This window comes from Akebia trifoliata, chromosome 3 (genome assembly GCF_017979445.1).
Source record: "Akebia trifoliata isolate Shusen 1 chromosome 3, ASM1797944v1, whole genome shotgun sequence".
NCBI classification, from domain to species: domain Eukaryota; kingdom Viridiplantae; phylum Streptophyta; class Magnoliopsida; order Ranunculales; family Lardizabalaceae; genus Akebia; species Akebia trifoliata.
The window spans coordinates 47,482,357-47,499,169 of record NC_141377.1 but is presented as its reverse complement, the minus strand read 5'-3'; the positions used below and the strand labels follow the sequence as shown (position 1 = coordinate 47,499,169).

General features: G+C 36.3%; 2 protein-coding genes across 2 annotated transcripts; one reads left to right on the top strand and one right to left on the bottom strand.

The window, feature by feature from the left end:
- The first annotated feature begins 1,919 nt into the window (after positions 1-1,919).
- Positions 1,920-7,926, top strand: LOC147407482 (ATP sulfurylase 2-like). Its single transcript, XM_086436069.1, has 5 exons — positions 1,920-2,603; positions 3,995-4,400; positions 4,510-4,770; positions 5,616-5,702; positions 7,548-7,926. Exons 1-5 carry the CDS (start codon positions 2,062-2,064, stop codon positions 7,683-7,685), a joined length of 1,434 nt encoding a protein of 477 aa, XP_086292195.1. The 5' UTR covers positions 1,920-2,061; the 3' UTR covers positions 7,686-7,926.
- A 3,503-nt stretch (positions 7,927-11,429) lies between these two features.
- On the bottom strand, positions 11,430-14,925 carry LOC147407481 (laccase-12-like). Its single transcript, XM_086436068.1, has 5 exons — positions 14,694-14,925; positions 14,458-14,609; positions 13,665-13,909; positions 13,421-13,549; positions 11,430-12,681 (listed from the first exon to the last, which is right to left on the bottom strand). Exons 1-5 carry the CDS (start codon positions 14,808-14,810, stop codon positions 11,597-11,599), a joined length of 1,728 nt encoding a protein of 575 aa, XP_086292194.1. The 5' UTR covers positions 14,811-14,925; the 3' UTR covers positions 11,430-11,596.
- Between the last annotated feature and the right edge of the window lie 1,888 nt (positions 14,926-16,813).

Below are 16,813 nucleotides of genomic sequence, written 5' to 3'. Positions count from 1 at the left end.
CACAATAAGCTCAAATTTGATGGCCTTGGGCCGTCAAATTTCATAAAATTTGACGGACCAAGGGGTCGAATTGGTGTTGAATTTTTCATTGTCAAATTTTTTTTTCGACGAATCGAATCTATTAAATTAATGAAGGATGAGAGAAATTTAGCAGCTCTAAGCCGTCAAATTTGGGAACATCAACAATTTCAATGGTCCTAGACCGTCAAAATTCGATTTCTAAAATTCGTGGGCGTTGGCCCGTCAATTTTTGCTATAGAATTTTCCAATTTTCACATAGTGTCTGTTCGGCTTAGTTGATGAGTTGAGCTGAGTATCTATCCTGGCTAGCCTTGTAAAGAGTCCACTAGGGTGAAGTTTAGGATGAGCTCTCCCTTCCTCTAAGTAGGGAGAAAGAGAGTGTCTAGAGAATTTTGGAGTTATTGACCACCTCAATGACACCCTTTCTAAGTGGATGGCTTCCAAATTATGGCTTTTTCTACTAAATAGCTCTTTAATTGGGGGAAGATTATTCTGATATCTATGAGATTTTGGGATAAATTGTTACAAACCCCTCTAAGCAAGGATTACATGTCAAAAGGGGGGAGTTAAAGGATAGATAGTTGCTTATAAAAATGGAAAAGGCCATTGGCAAATGGATTTTTGGGTGGTGAAATAGTCTTATGTCCATTACATAGTACAAATTCCCTTGATTTATCATTTAACTTGGGTGTCAAATGGTGTTTTGTAGGTACTATCTTGGTGCCCTAACTTGACGAATAAGAAGATCACACCATTAAAACCACAACTTGAGGTGTTAATGATGAGTTCAAATTTTACCCTTACAATGAGGTTATTCATCCACCCATTGCAAACATGATTAGTATTTTAGAGAGCCTATTAAAATCAATTAAATAAGAAAATAACCCTCTTCATTCGTTGTACATTGTTCAAAACATCAATTGATGCTACATCTTTATCTCATATTACATTGATCCTGATGGTGTTCAACATTCATGTGTTAGAATTAGTTTGACCACTTCAGGTGTTGCAGCATCTTCCATTTCAAGTTAAGATGCCCGGTAAAATGCCATTTCCCATTTTGATGTCGGTCGAATTTAGAGCTTTATGACATTTCTCCTTCTAGCATGAGATACCAATGAAGCCATTGGATTGATTCTAAAAGATTAATTATACGCAATTGATGAATTATACAATTGTTAGTACAATATTCAAAAAACTGCTATTATTATATATTGACTTTATAACACATGAGTAACTCAAATATCAACCAAAACACACGAATCAGTTTGCGATACAATTTGTTATTCACCAAATCAAACAAGTTACTTTATTTTAACTTAATTTCCTCACACCCCGTCCACATGTTGATTCATTAAGATAGCACTAAAATTTTAATTTGATATGATACCCTTTTGACCTTTGTCTTTATTAATAAATTGATGAAAACATGATCAAATACCTTTATCTTTTTTATTTTATATTCGTTGCCTCAATTTTCAAATGCCCTCATATTTGTCAACCCCTACAAATCTAGTTCGAATCCAAATAATGTACCACGAAGTAGGAATTAGAACTCCAACTAAGCGAACCCATGACTCAGGTAACAAAAAACTTATAACTAAAATTATTTATTATTATTATTATTATTATTTTAATAACGAAGGATATTAAGTCAGCTTATGCGCACTAGACTAATCCCTACACCCCGCACCCAGGCCATGGTCGCACTGCGATTAAGTAACTCCCTAGTGCGTAGCCACCAAAGATTTTTTTATGAGTAGTGGGATTCGAACTTGAGATCAAAAGAAGAACAAACTCCTTTGCTTCAAGTCGGTACCATTCAGCCACCCCCATGGTGGTAATAACTCAAATTATGGCGCCATTAACTCCTCTAGAATTTACAACAAACGTGTGGTGGAACTGTTTGCAGTTATCTGTAGCTTTCCGTCTTCTCCGTTAAATCTTTACCAAAGTTTTGTGGGTGGAAGCACAGTTTCCTAAATTTGGCGGATCTTTGTGCATCTCAAAGAAAAAAATAAAAAAAGCTCTCACAAACAAATGGCTCTAACCATTAGAGCACACACCACTACTAACCTCATCCTCCAAACCTCGAAACCCATCTCGAAAAGAAACAAAATCATCAGAATTCAAACCAAACCCATATACCATTTCAACCCTTTATCCCATTTCATGTCTTCTCCTTCAATGTCTGTTATTAAGAGTAGTTCATCTGTGATTAAAAGCTCTCTGATCGAACCCGATGGGGGGTCTCTCGTTGATCTTCTTGTACCAGAGAGGGAACGAGGTTTGAAGAGAGCGGAAGCTGAGTTGATGCCGAAAGTGAAGCTTAGTGAGATTGATATTGAATGGGTTCATGTAATTTGTGAAGGGTGGGCGAGTCCTTTGAGAGGGTTTATGAGAGAAGATGAATATTTGCAGAGTTTGCATTTTAATTGTCTTAAGTTGAAAGATGGGACAATTGTGAATATGTCGATTCCGATTGTTTTAGCCATTGATGACAAGGACAAGGACGCAATTGGGTTGTCTCCCGACGTTGGGTTAATTGGGCCAAGTGGAGATTTGGTTGCTATTCTTCGAAGGTCAGATTTTATTTTATTTTTAAAATTTTATTTAAGAAAAAATGTGAAATATTGAAATGGGTTCTTGTTATTTGCATTGGTGATTATAGATTCATGCATATATTATGTCAAAGAAGCACTAAATATAGTCCATTAGTCGCTCCCCTTGAAACAAAATCCAATCTTTATTTGATAGATCTATGGAAATACTTTGTGTTCATCTGACTGCATTGGTCATCTTGTTGGAATAATTTAAGTAGAAATCAATTGGAATATTGGTGCTTTTTGAGATCACTAACTACTACCATCATTTGCAATTCTCAACCTTCCATCCCTCTCTGCGAATTCCATTGTATACAAAATGGGTTGATCCACAGCTAACTTGTCGTCGTCCATGATTTTGTTGTGTTTCTCACCACAATATCTGCAATGTTTGTGGTCCATGAATTTATAATTTTTTATTTTTATCAACTGATTGGCTATCTTGTTTGATTAATCAAAGTAGAAAGGAATTGAAATATCAGTGCTTTTTGAGACTTTATATCATGGTTTTAAATCTCGTCTGAGAGCGAGATGACTCACCTGAGTCATCTTGGTACTGTCCATAATGAGACGGATAGACAAGAAGACAGATCTCATGTGCAAAATCTCGCGAGACAAGCAGGATGACTCAGACGATTTTTTGAAAATCTCAACCAAGTCAATAAAATTCGTCCAAGTCAACCTGGATTTTGTATATTTAAATTAAAATATATATTTTTAATTTAAATTATTTATTATCTAAATAAAATATGATTTAATGATTAAACATCTTCTAATCTACCTTATTTTGTAAAAAAAATTATAATTATTTTTATATAAATATATATGAATAAATAATTGTAAAATGAGTTAAATGGTTTATCTTGTCTGAGATTTGTTGACTCGTCTGAAACAAGCCAGTCTCGTTCGCGAATAAGACGAGACGTCAAAACGAGTTTCGAAACCATGCTTCAAATTTCCTCCACCATTTGCAATTCCTAACTTTCCACCCCTTCTCGGAGGCGGAACTCCATTATATTCAATGTGTTTTGATCCCAAGTAACATTTTTGTGTGTGTGTGTGTGTGTGTATTATTACGTCTACCAAGACATTGATACACTAGGAATCGACAACCGTACAATGTTCATTTACAACCATGGAACAAGTATACTTCATACTATCGGTCCAGTCTATCACGTTGGTACATGGTTTATGAGTTTAAGATGGTTATGTGGAAAATTGGAAACCTTTATTCGATTTGGTATCTACTCGCAAACATATGAGAATAATAGTTTATGAGAGTAGATTTCTGGAGTTTCCTAGTTTGTCTTCACTCTATATTCACTCTAGTTTTAACTTTTAACATAGTATCTTTTTGTTCTGTCATGCAGTATTCAAATATATAAACATAACAAAGAAGAAAGAATTGCTAGGACATGGGGCTCAACAGCTCCAGGATTACCGTATGTTGAGGAAGTAATTACTCTAGCTGGAAATTGGCTTATCGGCGGGGATCTTGAAGTGTTGCAACCTATCAAATATAATGACGGTCTTGATCACTATAGACTCTCTCCCCGAGAACTTCGAAAGGAATTTGACAAGCGTCAAGCTGATGCAGTGTTTGCTTTTCAGCTAAGGAACCCTGTGCATAATGGGCATGCATTATTAATGAACGATACACGTAAGCGACTTTTGGAAATGGGTTACAAGAACCCAATCTTGTTACTTCATCCTTTAGGTGGTTTTGTAAAGGCCGATGATGTGCCATTGGATGTTCGGATGGAACAACATAGCAAGGTTATTGCTATTTATTTATACCGCTTCATAATTATGTGTGGTTTTGTCTCACTTGTAAATTTTTGTTTGGGAAGTCTTTTATATATATTTATTTATTTTAATTCTGTAGGTTCTAGAAGATGGTGTTCTTGACCCTGAGACCACTATTGTGGCTATATTCCCATCACCGATGCACTATGCGGGCCCAACCGAAGTACAGTGGCATGCCAAGGCACGGATAAATGCGGGGGCTAATTTCTATATTGTAGGTCGTGATCCTGCTGGTATGAGTCACCCAACAGAGAAGAGGGACTTATATGATCCAGATCATGGGAAAAAGGTTTTGAGCATGGCTCCAGGCTTGGAAAAGCTTAACATTTTGCCATTTAGGGTATGTAGACGACAACACATTGCTTATCCCTCCCCTTGCGGCTATTCTTACTAAACTCTAAAAAACTACAATTCTGGGATGATAGAAAACTACAATAGCTAGCTTTTTTATATGTGGTATCCCTGTCTGCTAGAGATTTTAAAGTGTGATGGTTGGCTTTTCTTGATCATTCCAGAAACTTGGGAAATTATTAAAATGCTACAGATTTGTCTATGTTTTGAAGCTTTTAGAAATTTTCTGCGATATTTCTAGACACCACAAAATGCTTCCTATTTTTCCTCTTTTACCCCCTTAACCCCACAGTGGCACGGGCACGGGCAAACTCTAGGTAGAGAAAGAAATAAAACTTGGGAGCTTCTTAGTGAACACAGTAATGCTCTCTAGAATTGTATCCTCTGGCAAATTTGGAGTAAGTATTTTTCTGTGTGGTTGGAGAGGTTGTGCTTTGACAATAACTTGTGTTGCTGAGACTTGTTGAAGCCCTTAGGAATGTCCCTGCACTCTTGGCAGATTCTTCAATAAAAGACTTAGTCTTTTGAGGTTGATGAGGAGGGACATCTCCTTATGGAGGCTTGTAACCTTATTGAATATCATGGATCATTGTTGTGTATGCTGGTATTGAATTCTGTCAAACCTTTAGAAGGTGATGGACATGGCTGATGCTATAGAAAATCATGGGGTCCTTTTGGAGAGATGCTAAGTTTTTTATATTGAACTTTTGATCTCCCAGATTTTTTTTTAATTGTTTGTTTATCTTTTTAGCGATGATAACATACTATGATGTTTTATTATGACGTCTCTATAACAATGTCATCTAAACCATCTGATTGCCTCAATTTTCACAGGTAGCAGCATATGACACATTGGAAAAGAAGATGGCATTTTTTGATCCTTCACGTGCTAAAGATTTTCTCTTCATCTCTGGTACCAAAGTAAGAACAATGTCCTTATAATTCACTTTTAAGTTCTATACTTTTGTAAAACTAGGTAAAATTAGTGTAGTTGAGACACCACATACACTTTATTTTTTTTGGATAAGCAAGGACTTTATTTAGAAAGCAAGAGGGAGGTCGAGGACTCGAGATGACCATCTCAAAGATACAAGGGAGAGAAAAAAGAAGTGCCCACACTGACCCTTTCCCATCTTATAAGGAAATCTTCAGAGAAAACCCCCCTAAACACTTTGAAAACTTTTCCTCCAAGTAGTTACTAGAATAGTTATTATCTGAAAATCTTTACTTTCTTACAAATTTTTTCTTTTTGGCTGGACAAGTGAGATTAGTGGTCATTGGTCAATAATTAGTAGGTGAAGGCGGGTTTTGAACCTAAGTCATGGTATGAACACAAACTTTAACTAACTAAGCAACTTGGCACCACTTTCTTACAAGTTTGATGTTCTATTCATTTTCATAATATTTATGCTATTTAGATATGCCATCTAAGGATTGACCATTGTGTTTCGCCGGGGATCAGTGGCATAGCTGTAGGTGGTTTGTGCTTGGTGGCCAACTATTCAATGAGTCCCGCCTAGGAAATCCCATAGGTTAAAAACTAACAGATCTGATGATCCTAACCTAGAAAAAAAAAATCTGTCCAGTAAAAATATCCATGTCACATGGTCAGGATCATTCAATTGAGTTGATTTCATGTAGATCTTGGTGGGAACCATCAGGCCTTAGATCATGTATCTTAATAGCATAAACATTATGAAAATGTATAGAACATCAAAATTGAAAGAAAGTAGTGCCAACTTGCTTAGTTAGTTAAAGTTTGCACTTGGAATACATGATGCGATACAGGCCAATAGAGAATGAGAGTAGCTGCCAACTAGGGTGTGCTGAAATTACTATTGTCCTGTTTTTTGATTGGATCCCACAGTATGCCACGACCCATATTTCTCTTCCCTTCACGGTGACTCTGATTGAATCCAATCCATAAACCTGGAAACAAAACAATGTTCGCCCCCATGAGTATGCACTGTAAAGTGCTGTGGTGACGCATCTCAAGCCGCCTAAAACTCCTGCTTTTGGCTTTCTTTTGCGGTTGCGTAAGTCAGAACTCCAAGTGAGTCAGAAAGACATTCAACAGACAGATCAGGAAAGAACTTTCATGCAAAGAAAGAGTACTGCATTTGCAGACTTTCACTACTTTTAGCTTTGCTCGACTTGACTACTGCCCTAAGCACAAGGAATAAAAGAGATCTTTCTGGCAAGTGGCTTTAGAGAAAACAACCTCTTCTGTTCCGGGTTACAATCTTGAAAGAAAGAAGTATGGTTATCATAGTTGAAGTAATGTTATCTATCACTCAGCCTGTATTACATTGACCCTTCGCTTCCCTTAGCTTCATTCCGTGCGTAAGCACTTCACTCGCTCATAAGCACGGAACGAGCCTTGTTTTTTATTCTGGTTAGGTCATTTTTATTTGGTTAGCAATATAGTGCACCTGCTCTTCTATTTTGTAATTGAAAAATGACTTAACCGACAACATACAAATTCAGCCTCTCTTTCCTGCTATTGAATGAACTTAAACTTCATTTACAAATCCGTGTTCTGTTTTTTTTCCCCTCTCTCTTTCTAAGTTTAGTTACTGTAAAGGTAAGAAGAGAAATATTTCATTTTTCCCCTAGGAATCTCTTGATATTAGAAGAACACGAGTCATGGTAGTTTTTCCCCAAGGAATCTCTTGAATATTAGAAGAAAACGGAGTCATGTTATTTTTTGGTTCCCTAGAAGACTTCTTTTGCATCTTATTTGTTTGGTTAATTTCAATGCTACAGATGCGGACTTATGCGAGAACTGGCGAGAACCCTCCTGATGGTTTTATGTGCCCTGGGGGGTGGAAAGTCTTGGTCAAACATTACGAGAGCTTGCAAGCTGAAGAGTCTGATCAGCAGCCAGCTGTTGTGTCTGCTTAAATAAACCTTTCTAACCAGAGTTACTATAAGTGGGAGCAGATGGGGTGAGTCTGAATTGAGTTACTACTCTAGGGTCTAATGGAGGACTATTCTGAGTAGAAGTTCCTGTTAGATAACATTATTTTGTTCTAGGGTTCTTCGATGTTGGGATTTTGGGATGATGCCTTATATTCACATATTCATTTTCTATGATGTATTTACCAACATTGTGCAAGAAATTCAATAAGCACAAGAAAGATCATCCCCTATAGCGTTGACAAATAGATTCTGAAAATGCAGACTGTTTTTATTAAGAATAGTGATAATCTGACTACCCCACGTGGCAAACTCAATCGACTACTCGGACGTGACAAGTTCGGGAACTGTAGATCTGCGCTCCTCGGGGTACATGGCTGCACTTTCCCATAAACAAGTGTATCTCATGGGAACCATGTATCTTGTGCAGCTCAGATCTACAGTTCCCGACTTATCACGTCAGGTAGTCGATTGAGTGTGCCACGTGGGGTAGTCAGATTATCACGACTCTTTTATTTATGTATTTTTTTTCCTGGGATGTTTGTCTCTTAAAAACTCCACATCCTCCTAGGCTGCTGCTAAGATAACTTAATCCAGCTTTCCTGCTTGTTTCTGATCTTGTGAGTTATGTTGAGAGATAATTATTTCTAACTCAATCTGTATATCCGAACTTCTAGGTTGCTCTGTTGCTTCTTGTGGAAAATGAGTTGCATTAGTTTCAAACTTTTGGATCTTTACGATTTCTTTGAATGCGATAAAACATTGGGGCTAATTGATAGGTACTCCACATATTTGATCACTTTATGGTTCTGCTTTTGATATCACACCACTTTTTTTTTTGTTCTTGTTTTTGATAAATTGATCACAATATACATTATGAGTCATGTCTTTTTCTTTGTGTAGAGAGTGATTGGCCATAAATGCCAACTCTTCTCCCTCCACATGTCCTTTTGAAGGTCTTTATTTTATTTTTATTTCGATTGGGGAGGGGGTTGGGGGATAGGAGAGTTTTTCTAACCAGATTGCGACTTCAAATGTTCCAACGAGTTTGGTCAATCTTTAATGTTTAAGTTTGAATAATTGGATAATATGAGAATCAATAATTGTACTTTCTTTTGGAGGGAGAAACATGGAGTTAGGCAGACTCCAACCAGCTTACTTAATCAAAGAAATGTATTTAAAGTCTGTGATGTATACATCTTCTAGGGTCTTCGACAGTATATTTGGTAAGTTCACTTGGGAACTTAGGAGTATAGACAACTAGGGGTGCAATTTGGTTCGGTTAGAGGTCAAATCGGGATCTAACCGACTTAGATTGATTCCATTAAATGAGAACTGGAACCAAACCCATCCGAACTGAGTTAAAGTCGGTTTTATGGATTGTCAATATCTTAAAAACCTAATTGAATCAACATATTTTTAACAAAATAAATAGATATAAATATGAGATCTCATATAATGAGTCATTTTTCTATCCATATAATGTATCCCTTAAAAAAAATGTTAATAGTTTTTTCATCAATTAAAGGAAGTCATTAATCCCATTCATAAAAAAAAATGTGATTAATCTATCTATAAAAAAATAATCAATTTATTCATAAAAAATGGGTATAATTTATTAAAAAGATTAATAATATTTATTTATAATTTTCTTAATATAAGGATTTGGTTCTCAATTTGCTTCAGTTCTTATAAGGCATGAATCAAGAACCGAACCAAATTGGTTGGTTCTCTATTTTGTTAGCCCGGAATTGAACCAAAGTTAATTATAAACCGAACCAAATCAAATCAATCTAAAGCTTTCGGTTTGGTTCGATTCTCGGTTTGAACTAGACCAAGTTGCACCCCTATTATATAATTATCTCAAATGAGAAGAACAAAAGTTGGTCAAGAAGCAGCTTTTGTTTGAAGTCCTCATGCACCAAGAGGATCACTATTGATTTGATTATCACTTGCATTGAGGTGAAAATGATAGTGGCATTCTTTCAATCCATCTGGGATAAGAGTTGCGTGAAATACCAGCTTTCTATTAAGAGTTGTTACATCCTTCCCAGAAAAATTGCCAATGATACATGTAATTTCCCCTTCCCATGGAAAGAGCAATAGCTCAGAGCATTTACTACATACATGTAGCTTTGGACAACATTAAAGAGAGGACCAAGGTTTGTTCAGTCGACTCCAAATTTTTAGAAGAAACGTAAATCATATATAAAATAACTAACTATGGTCATCTTCAAGCTCCTCATCTTCAATCCATTATTTTCAATTTCATTTTAATGAAAACTCTTAACTTTTTTACCCAAATTTCCATCATTTTATATTTCTTATAAAATTCTATCTTGTTCTTAAGGTTTGAAGGTTTAAGTAGATAAAATCTCAAAGTTCAAGATGTGGGGAAATTTTTTACCCAAGTGGTTTAAGATAATGGTTTTAGGAAGAAAAACCAAACTTATGCTTTTCGTTTAAACATTGAAAATTATGGTATTTTTATTTGTTAATAGGAAAAGACCAAGGTCAAAGGATATATATGTCATTAGTTTGAAAAATGTGGTCGTATTTAAAAAATATAAGTACCTGACCAATGTCTAAATCATCTTAAAATATACCATTTTTAAAACGATTAAATATTTAGTCATGATTTGCTCTTGATAATTTTGAGATGAATTGTGATAATCTAATTTACCCATGTGGCATACTCAATCAACATCTCTGATGTGACAGATTTGAGAGTTGTAGATATGTTCTTTTTGGGATACAAAATTGCACTTCTCCATAAAAAGATTCAGTTTTGTATCTTGAGGAGAGTAGATGTATGATTCCCGAACCTGTCACGTCATATGTATCGATTGAGTTTCCCATGTGAGTAAATTTCCCTAAAACGGGTGGGTAGTAGTGGTAAGAGGAAGAGCCATGTTTGATCCCAAACAAATTCCATTTGGTACTCTCCTTGAAGTTGAGCCCACTCTGTGGTGATATAAACAGGACATGTTTACAATTTAACCTTTGAATTGGAGAATCTTTCCATCATGGGCCTCTTTTGCTAGATTGTATTCTCATGTTCCAAAACAATTATGAAAAGATTAATGATTTTTTGGCACCCCCATCATAAAATCATAAATCATTTGCTTCACAATAGACGTAATCATAAATCTTTTTTTTATGTATCTCAAGACAAATGATCTACGGTTCTGTGACGAGGTATCATATTATGACGACTCTTATGACAATCTCATTATGTCAAATAATTTGGCATGGAAGATCCCAACCACCCTGGTATTTTGACTTCCACAATTCTCATTAATCTAGAAGGATTAGACAATAGATCTTAAAAAAAAAAAAAATGATAATGTGACTCGTCAGGTGGAATTCTCAATCAACTCCATGACATGATAAGTTCGGGTATTGTAGATTTATATGTCTCGGGATATACAATTCTATATTCTCATAAAAAATGTATCTTGAGGCATACAAGTCCATGATTCCTAAGTTATCCACGAGTCATTTGAGTATGCCACCTAGTGAGTCATATTATCCAAATTCGTTCCTAAAGTCAACTCCATCTATTAGGCTCTTTATAAAGTTTTCAAAAAAATTCTCAAAAAAATATTTTTTTAAAAAGAAAATTTATATTGTTTTAGAAATTCTAAACGGCGAATAAATTTCTTTTTTAAGATAAGAAAAATAAATTAAAGATAATTTTTTCTCTATATTTTCATGAAGATCTTAATTAAATTACTTATTTCATCTAAACACCTAAATACAACAACATAATAATTGGGTCCACAGCCCAATCACCCTTTACTGGGTCCCACAGCAGATCCAACAAAATAAAAAAACAAAGACCCCAAATACCAAATTAAATTATACTCAAACTTGTACCAACAATCTGTCCATCATCAACACCTGGGCAGATCAGGTGGAGGAGGCTGTAAGGTCTCTAATTCTCCAACACCATTCTGAACCAAGAACACCATCGCTAAACCCCATGTCAGATGAGAATCCAAATGACAATGCAACAACCATGCACCTGGATTATTCGCAACGAATCGAATTGCAGTCCATCCTCCAACTGGTACTCCAACTGTGTTCCTCTTAGGCGGATCAACAAGATTGAATTTTGCAGTATCTGTACTCGGATTAAAATTCCCAAATCCCTGCCCAACAATATAAAAACTATACCCATGAAGATGAATCGGGTGATTCTCAGTCGTCACAATGGCCGTATCCTGCAACACCAATTGAACATTCGACCCGAATTTCAATAGGTACGTTTCGGTTCCTGCAATTGGGGTCCAAAGAGACTGACTAACATTTCCAGTGTAATCGAATTGAAGTGGTGGTACAGCAGGAAAATTTGCTGTAAAAACCCCATTGTTTCCTTGGGTGAAAGCTTGAAGTATGGAGAAATTGGTGGGTAAGACGAAGGAGACATTGTTCATGCTAGCTGTGAAGTTGCCTCCATTGGGACCTTGACACGTTCGACCCCGTCTACACGGGTTTAGACCAAGACCCACTGTGAAGAAGAGGTTTTCGTCTATTTGGGTTGGAACAGAGATCTTGAATTTAATGGAGGAACTTCTGAGGTTGGTGGTGAAGGCGGTGACAGTGGGGGTGTCGTTAAAGGCAGGGAGAGGTGGCAATATTGGAGAAGGTCTGGACTTGGGGCAAGGAGAAGGGGTGTCGTATTCGAGGATGGCTGTGGTGGTGGTGTTGCCGAAGGTCATGTTCATGGCGCTTATGTAGGCACGTGCGGCGAGGTAGTAGCGTGCGGGGGGTTGGTCAGTGGTTATGAGAACGTCTGTTGTTTGACCTGGTCCAAGCATAATGACTGAGGTGGTGAAGGGTTTGGTGTAACAGGCGTCAGTGGCGACTACTGTGAGTCTGTGATTGGCGACTGTGAAGAAGAGTTGTATGTTCATGGCTGAGTTGACGACTCGGAGGAGGTTAGTCTCGCCCGGTTTAACTGGGAGAATCACAGTATCTGTATGACACGAGTTGGTTAGCAACATGTATCGGAGAGTACAGGATTGATTCTCATTTTTTTTTTTAATTGTGATATTATATGGTTCATGGAGTTGGTTAGCCACACAACATACTTTTCAAGCTCACTGATCAATCAATTACATTTTATAATTAATAAGGGTTGGTGAGATGGCTAAGACTGCCTCATGAAGCGGAGGTCTTGAGTTCGAATTCTACCTTGTTATCCTAGAAATTAGTTAAGTATGTAGGAGAGTGATTGCCTGTGCCTCGACGATTAGTCAGCTGTTCTAAGAGGTCCAAATACCTTGACAAAAGAAAAATTACTTGTTATTCTCTTGTCTAGTCTGCCTAAATTTATGATTTCAAGCCATTTGAATAAGTCAGTCTTAATGCTTGAATCCAAAGACCAGGAATCATCCATTGGATGATTTTGTTTAAAATGTATTCTTTGAAGGTGAGATGAATAAAATTTTAAACAAAATCATACACATTTTTACTAGACTATCCAACAATTTTAGTACAAATGAATGCCAAAATTGATGTTTAAGATAATATACACATATACAAATAAGATAGTAGCTCTGATTGGATACTATTAAGCTCTGACATATGTAGTTTGGATTTAATGAGTTGGAAAAATATGAACTCAACCCTACCTTTACAGGCTCTGTATCTAGGCCCTAACATGCACAAAATAAAAATAAAAATTTAGAAAGATTAAGTGGCAAGCCAAAAACCTTGTCTAGAGCAATTATAAAGATCCCCTGGTTGACCATTAATGGTGTATGCGTCAGATATGTTTGGTGCTGCTCCAGTTCTTAATCCTTGTGTCACAACAGCAATGGGATTGGCATTCCACCATTCTCCTGCAACATCATCATCATCAATGAGTAACATAACATTCATACAAGATTTAGCGAGTCAACACGGCTGGACTGGACTCGATAATTAATAAAAAAGGATGATGAAAGGGTGGGTTACCAAGAAGGACAGGGAATTCTCTATTAGGTTTAGTGAAAGGGTAGGAAGAACCCTCTCTGGGGTAAATAATTAGAGCTCCATAAACAGTTGCTCTGAGCCATGAAGCATGAGCATGCCACCACAATGTTCCTTCTTGGTTTTCAATGGTGAATCGGTACGTATAACTTCCTCCTGGTTGGATTGGACATTGGGTTATGTATACCGGCCCATCTGCCCATGCTGTTCTCAGTTGTTGAATCCCATGCCTGAATAGTTAGAGCAATAACAATCATATTTATATATATAGTAGAATAAAGAAAAAATAAATTAAAATACATATGAAGCTTGAAACCACCTCATGTAATACTCACTGTTTAGTGAGTTGCGAGCCCCCAAGCATGTTAATTTTTTTTTTTTTTTTTTTTTGGATCCTCGCTACAAGGGTTGCTGGGTAACAAATTTGATAAATTAAAGTACAGCTCCCTTGGAGTTGTCAGAACTCCAAGGGAGTTTTGTAATAAAAATGCAACAGTTAAGTCTGCCTTGTAAAAACCTAATGTATATTTTTTTTAAAAGTGATGTCTAAAGTCTTTTTTGTCGTAGTTAATAGTTTGTTTTCTCTTCGGATATCTATAATTTGTTTCTGACTACATCAGAATGTCAAATGGTGTCCAATTAAAATGAGGAGGGAGACTATGGAGGTCAGCAATACGTCGGTATACAACACAAATTTCGAGATATGAGGAAACAAAAACTAAAATTTCACAAAGTTAATATTTTATATGTGCATGCATGTATGTATGCAACTACCCACCAATGGAGGGTGATAGGGTATCGGCCTCGGTTCACAACATTGATCACTAGGCTGTCTCCATTTCTCACAGCCAAGGTTGGCCCTGGAAATTGCCCGTTCACCGTAAGTATGTTACGGGTTTTGCACAGCCTCTTCACTGGGGTAGTTTGAACCTACTCCAAAACAAGAAGTCAATAATATACCAAATTACCAAAACTTACACTAATGATAAATAGTAGAAGGAGAAGAAGACATACAACGAAGTCATGGTAATGAGTTACTGGTTGGGCGAAGGATGCTACAGAGACAAATAGAAGCAAAAGGCCTAGGAAACAAGAGAACCATGGCTTGAAAATGTTGCTGTAGGCCTCCATCTCTACTACTAAGACCTTGTTGAATGTAAGGTACTTTGAGAGAAGGCTAGGGAAGGGAGGTTCTTATATATAGAGCAAGAAAGGAAATTTGCGTAGTGAGGGTTGTTCTTTGCTCCATATTAATATATGTATTAATTCAATAAGAGGGTCAGACACAAGGATAACTTAGTTGAACTGGACTAGAGAGGAGTTGGTGCATCCACTTGCCTCTCTAAATTAAAAAAGAAAAAAAAGTAAAAAAATCACGAACGATTGCTTTGGTTGAACTTCTTCAAAACATCACTATTTTACTGTTAATTTTTTTTATTTGAAATGGGTTTATTTAGAAAGTGGAAAGTTCGATTTGGCATGAATTTTTCAAACCCTGACTCCATCAATATAACCAACTAATTTTAATGTCAAACATACAAGGAAAATAAAAATTGGTTGATGCAATCCGACATCGATCAGAAAGGCAGCTTCCAAGCTATGGAGCTGTCACATATGTCAGTAAATATAGGACCAACATGATTGATCAACTATCTCAAAAATGTTGTTGGCATCCGGACACCCCTCCCACGCATCACCCTGCACGCACTTGTTTGACTTTCAAGGTGCCCACTTAGTTGCGGCATTGCACTAGGAGAAGTTTTCTTGTCCCCTTATTTCCCCTATTTGAAGTTTTCAACATAAGCCCATGACCTCTCACTTCCGTGTGGCATAAAAAACATGATCATTGGCCTCAGGAATGTAGAGAACATAATCCTAAGAACTTTAAGGGAAAAAATTAAAAAGAATAATTTTCACTGTTGGAATTGAATTTTATGTTGGAATTCAGTGACCATCCCTTTTCAAAGCCTGTAAAAAAAATAATTCTCTCTCTATATGTAGGCTAGTGTTTGGCAACCAATATTAGGAGTCAAAATTTGTCCTATATGACTCAAAAATTTCAAATTGGGCTGATTTTTTGTGAGGACAATCTTCTCACCATAAAGATCATTCTTACAAAAAAACAGCCAATTCCAAAACTTCTAACCTATATAAGACAAGGCGTTGACTTTCAAACGAGACCGATATATATATGGGCTAAGATGTTACTTAGCCAACATGAGTTTGGAACACCTTAGGAAATATTAAGGACAGGAGTATGATTAAATGGAGCATAATTCGCAAGGATACTACATTTTCTAAGAATTGACACTTAGGTACAATCTCTATATAGGTACATGTTCGCACACTTTACCAAGGAAATCTTTAATTTGTGTAATATTTTGCTTTGAACAATTACTTTCATTTGTTTTTTATGATTTTAAAAGATGCGAAGGATTATTAGTTTCCAGTTGATCCTCACAACTTAGGATCACCACTTCAATCCCTTCAATTTGAGGTCCTCTTTTTTTGTTATTGGGCGTCAGTGTGAGGCTTGCCAAAATGTCTCCGATGCTCAAGTTAGATTCATAATTCTCATTACTTAGTAACCAACCCATCAAACTAAGTCAGTCCGCTCTTTATTTGATATGTATCTAATATCTTTCTTCTAATTAGGAATTTCTCGATCATCTTCTTTCTGTTATAAACATGCTAATAATGTTTCCCTAGATTTTCGACTATAATGGTCATCATTTCAATTGAATCTAACATAAAATTTGAGTATTTAAAAAAATTGGAAGGGGTCCTACGTGTTGGAAAATGACTTGAATGAAAGTTTTTGAATCTGACAATAACAGTAAAATAACCAAAACGAGAAATGTTGAACTCGAGGCACGAAATTGTTTTCTTTAAAATGTTATTCTCACTCAACTCAAGTAAAACTTTAGTTTGCAAAAGGGTTTTCAACGAGTGTTTCCAAGATACAACAAGTCTAATCTCTAGATCACAATCTATTGTCTTGTAAAAACGGAGAATTGCCTTGATAACTCAATTGAATACATATCAGAAGCTGAAGTAGGAAGAAGGAACTAAGAATTATGTATTCTGGAGAAAGGCTAGAAATTTTTGTATATTTATCCATGTCTACAAATCTC